Here is a 5,000-nt window from a genome sequence, read left to right as displayed (position 1 = left end):
CAATTCGCCCCCTCCCCTATCGGTATACCTGAACCAAGTGCGCAGACGACAGATGACCCGTTTCCCGCCACGGCCCACAGAGCTAAATTATTCTCTCTTCACACATCTCGGGTCCTAACTTGGGGTGGGTTTTTAACGTCCTTAAGTGAGTGTCAGTAAAAAAAAAAAAAATAATTAAAAAAAAAAAAATGCGTTCTCCAGTTTAATCTCTAAACTTTCTACTGCTGCCCGAAGCAACTTCTGGGAGGAACTTTATTCTGTTAAACTGTGACTATGAAAGATGGATGAATTTAACTCCAGCAACGAAAAACTTTTCACACAAAATGAAGAACTTTATCAGTATTGCATTCCGAGGATCAGTCATATAAATATGAGCACCTATAGTTTGAATGGCTGAACCCATAAACAAAGGCTGACAACCAACAGGTGAAGATATTAGTGAAAATCACGCATGGTTTTCCCTGGAGTTTAGCCGATAAATAATTGTTCGCTTTTCATTGTTCAAAACTGAAAACGTTGTACAAGATTCAAATTCATAACAAGGACAAAGAGTCAGTTAAGGACTATCGGCACACGACACTTAATTTTGTTTCTGCTATGGGGTGGTGGGAGGAGTTTAGCTCTGTGCCAAGGATGACGTAAACTGGTGACGCGACGCTCACACACACACACACACACACACACAGCGTGCCGAGAAGTTCATTCACAAAAACAGCGCCAGGGAAAAATATCGGTCTACACACGGGGGCAGAGCTTTTGCTTGTATTGTTGTCAGCGGAGCGAGAGAGAACACGATTTTCGCCAACACAAAAACGAAACAGCGCTGGCAGGTTATAGTCAGTCGTGATCAAGTTGTTGAACGAGAAGGTAGCTTAGTTTGTGTGTTGAGCGCGAACACACACACACACACACACACTGCACTTGCACTGTTTATCAACGTAACATTACAGACATATACTCAACTGTTCACTGGAAAAAGAAGAAAAGAAAAGAAAAAAATCCGTGTCTATAATACCCCGGAACCGATGCTAACAACGATTCCGACAACATCACCACCATTATCGCCAACACCAACAGAGCAGTATCAATGATAATAATAATAATTATTATTATTATATTATCATCTTCGTCAAACTAAGAGCAGACGAAACAACATTGATCAACCGTTGACTTCATCACCACTTAGTTTCAAACACGTTCCAAGTGGAATTCTGATTGAGTGAACTAGGATTTTATAAGTGTTCAACAACAACAACAACAACAGCAACAAATCTAAACCTTCAATAAAAAGGTGAACGATCTTTCGGACTATTATTTGAATTTGGTAAGTGAATGGATTTTTCACTTTTTCAGTAATTCATTTGTCTGTTTAATTACTAACTGATCTATGATTATGCTAAAAGTTTGTGTGTGTGTGTGTGTGTGTGTGTGTGTGTGTGTGTGTGTGTGTGTGTGTGTGTGTGTGTGTGTGTGTGTGTGTATAACAATAATTATACAAACATGTTGTAGAATTCAAGACTCGCGCGGATCCGATTTGGCGGAAGAAGTGATGATTACCTTCACTGGTTTGATGGAATGCTTGTGGGGATTGTGTGTGTGTGTTTATTTCGTGTATTAAAAGAGAGAGAGAGAGAGAGAGAGAGAGAGAGAGAGAGAGAGAGAGAGAGAGAGGAAAGAATATACCTACACACTCACACACACACACACACACACACACACACACACACACACACACACATGGAGAGAGAGAGAGAGAGAGATCGAAGCTTTTTTTTATCGAAGGAAAAGGAGTAAGCACTTATCAGCCTGTTTTCATCCTACCCTCTTAAGGATAACGTGTAAACTAGAGAGAGAGAGAGAGGGAGAGAGAGAATCGAAACCGAAGCTTTTTTTTTTTATTGAGGGAAAGGAGTTGTTAGTTATCGGCCTGTTTTTGATCCTGCCCTCGTAAGGAGAGAGAGAGAGAGAAAGAGAATCAGAATCAGAATCAGAATCAGAATTTTATTCAGTAAGGCCAAAGCCCCATGTGAAGGGGTTGTGAACTATAATAAGTACACCATATTTTGCAACAAAAAGAAATCGCAAAATATAAATATAATATGCAAATCTTACCTCCCATATGCACACACACTCGAGTTATGAGGAAATTTCAAAAACAACAACAACGACAACAACAAAGAGACAAAGAAAACAACAACCGAGATACGCTTACACACACACACACACACACACACACACACTATACATACATACATATATATCTATGCCCACATACATATAAGTATACACCTAAACTCACGTACCTGTATACAGGAACCCATATACACTGAAATCATCACAACAAATGCATGCACATGCGCACATAAACATACATAAATAATAATGATATGTATTCAAGATACAGCAATTTCTCTTATTTTGAATGCTTTGTATAAGTAATTAGCAAAATTTCGAACTGTGTGTTCATTTCTAGCAGCCAAAAAATGATTAAGTCGAAAATCAGAAGGATTTCTATAATATTTAGGATGTATGAACTGGTGAGAGAGAGAGAGAGAGAGAGAGAGAGAGAGAGAGAGTAAACCATGAATACAAACCCAACTTTGTATCAATCTCTTGGCGACGTGATATAATGTTCTTGATTCATCATTTGCAACAAACTGGGAAAACGTCTTCTTCTTCTTCTTCTTCTACTTCTTCTTCTTCTTCGTTCGTGAGCTGCAACTTCCACGTTCACTCGTATGTACACGAGTGGGCTTTTACGTGTATGACCGGTTGTTTGGTTCTTTTTTACCCCGCCATGTAGGCAGCCATACTCCGTTTTCGGGGGGTGGGTAACTACGAACACAACGGGTAGAGGCGAATCACAACAACAGCAACAGACACAACTTGACAGCAACAACAACAACAACAACATCACCAACAGAGACAACTTGACAACAACAACAACAACAACATCACCAACAAAACCAACAACAGTAGCAACAATAACCATCATGTGGTGTGTTTTTAACGGAGATTTTTGGTGTGTGTGTGTGTGTGTGTGTGTACATGCGTGTGTGTGTGTGTGTGTGTGTGTGTGTGTGTGTGTGTGTACATGTGTGTGTGTGTGTGTGTGTGTGTGTGTGTGTGTACAGACGGGGTGTGCAGTGTCTGGCATTGTCCAGAATGTACCAGGACGCCATCTTTGAACTGGAGCTGGACCAAACTGTACCTTCTTCTGCTGGAGAGTTCCTCGCACCCTTCATCAACCCAGACAGCCTCATGAGTTGCTTCCCTTCCGAACTGGACTCCATCTCCAAAGGTGAGAGAGGGGCCTGACTGTGAAGTTGTTGTTGTTGTTGTGTGTGAAGCAAATTGAATGTTTTCTGTTCATTATCATTAGTGTGTGTGTGATTGTGTGTGTGTGTGTGTGTGTGTGTGTGTGTGTGTGTGTGTGTGTGTGTGTTGTGTATGTGTATGTGTGTGTGTGTGATAAAGTGTGATAAAGTTTCTACTTTTAAAGAGTGGTGGTCTGGACGCTAGTCATTCGGATGAAACGATAAACCGAGGTCTCGTGTGCAGCATGCACTTAGCCGCACGTAAAAGAACCCACGGCAACAAAAGGGTTGTTCCTGGCAAAATTCTGTAGAAAAATCCACTTCGACAGGAAAAACAAATAAAACTGCACACAGGAAAAAAAAAAAAAAAAAAAGGGTGGCGCTGTCAGTATAGCGAAGCGCTCTCCCTGGGGAGAGCAGCCCGAATTTCACACAGAGAAATCTGTTGTGATAAAACCAAAAACAAAAAAAGAAATACAAATACAAATACAATATCATCCTCATCATCCTCATCCTCTTCCTCCTCTTGCAGCCTCCTCCTCCCCAGACTATGGCGGAGAAGGGATGGCGGTGATGATGGACGGGGCAGGACTCGCTTACCGGGCCATCCCCCCAAGCTACGAGGAGACCCTTCACGGGATGTCCTTCTTCGGGGACTACGGGCCCCCTTCTCCCCCAGGGGCCAGCCGCGTGCCCAGCGGCGACCTGGCCGGAAGTGACGCGGCCTCCACGTCATCGTCCACGCTGCTGGATGACATTATGGAGTGCATTCAGCTGGACAAGGCACCTACCACCACGCACCTCCCTCCTTCCCTGACGTCACCCGCAACCCCGGGTAAGGGCCGCGTCGTTGGTGTTGTTGGTGGTGGTGGTGGTAGGGTGGTGGTGGGGGGGGGGGGTGCAGGGGGGGGTGGTGGTGGTGGTGGTGGGTGGGGTGGTGGTGGGAGTGGGGGTGGTGTGGGTGGTGGTGGCGGATGGTGGGGGTGGGAGGGGTGGTGGTGGTTGGTTATTGGTGATGATGATGGTGGTGTTGTTGTTGGTGTGTTGGCGCTGTCGGTGATGGTGCACACACACACACGCGCGCGCGCGCACGCACGCACGCACGCACGCACGCATACATACACAAACACACGTGCACTCACACACACACACGCACACACACACTAACACAATCACACAAACAAGATAATGTCTGTCCCACTCAATGTAAACCATTCATGTACATTATCATCATTCGTGCTGTTTTCCACCCAGGTTGTTTTATGTTTGTTTTTTATAGTGTTTTTTTTTTAGTTTTTTTGTTTGTTTGTTTTTTTAGCTGGATTTAAACGCGGCCAAGCGAATAATATCATAATGACAATACTGTACCTGCACGCACACAACAGTTCAGTATTATGTAGATGATTATATATATATATATCCGTCGATTCTGTCCTTGAACCTTTGGCAACAAAGACACGATTGTGTCAGCTGTGATTCAATTCGGGACACAATATATATATATATATATATATATATATATAACACAGAAAAAAGGGCGGGGCAGGATGGGAGAGAAACCATTCACTGTATAGAGCTTGAACCTCTCAATGTTTACTATACTGTGCAGTGAAATTGTTGTTCAACTCGGGGGGAGGGGGGGAGGGGGGGAGGAGGGGGGGGTGAATAACCCGCAAAACCCCC

At 43.5% G+C, this 5,000-nt stretch overlaps 1 protein-coding gene across 2 annotated transcripts in view; it reads left to right on the top strand.

The window, feature by feature from the left end:
• LOC143291446 (uncharacterized) overlaps positions 1-5,000 on the top strand; it is a 40,138-nt gene that overhangs the window by 28,431 nt on the left and 6,707 nt on the right. Inside the window, exons 1-3 of one of the 2 annotated variants that reach the window (XM_076601309.1) lie at positions 562-1,324; positions 3,135-3,301; positions 3,850-4,152. In XM_076601309.1, the coding sequence (XP_076457424.1) occupies positions 3,166-3,301; positions 3,850-4,152 (439 nt within the window). In that variant the 5' untranslated portion in view covers positions 562-1,324; positions 3,135-3,165. Of the gene's footprint in view, positions 1-561; positions 1,325-3,134; positions 3,302-3,849; positions 4,153-5,000 lie in introns of those variants that run through there. The other variant, XM_076601310.1, reaches the window with a different exon arrangement.

Source organism: Babylonia areolata, chromosome 17 (genome assembly GCF_041734735.1).
Source record: "Babylonia areolata isolate BAREFJ2019XMU chromosome 17, ASM4173473v1, whole genome shotgun sequence".
In the NCBI taxonomy this organism is placed as follows: Eukaryota; Metazoa; Mollusca; class Gastropoda; order Neogastropoda; family Buccinidae; genus Babylonia; species Babylonia areolata.
This window is presented reverse-complemented; position numbering and strand designations above follow the sequence as displayed.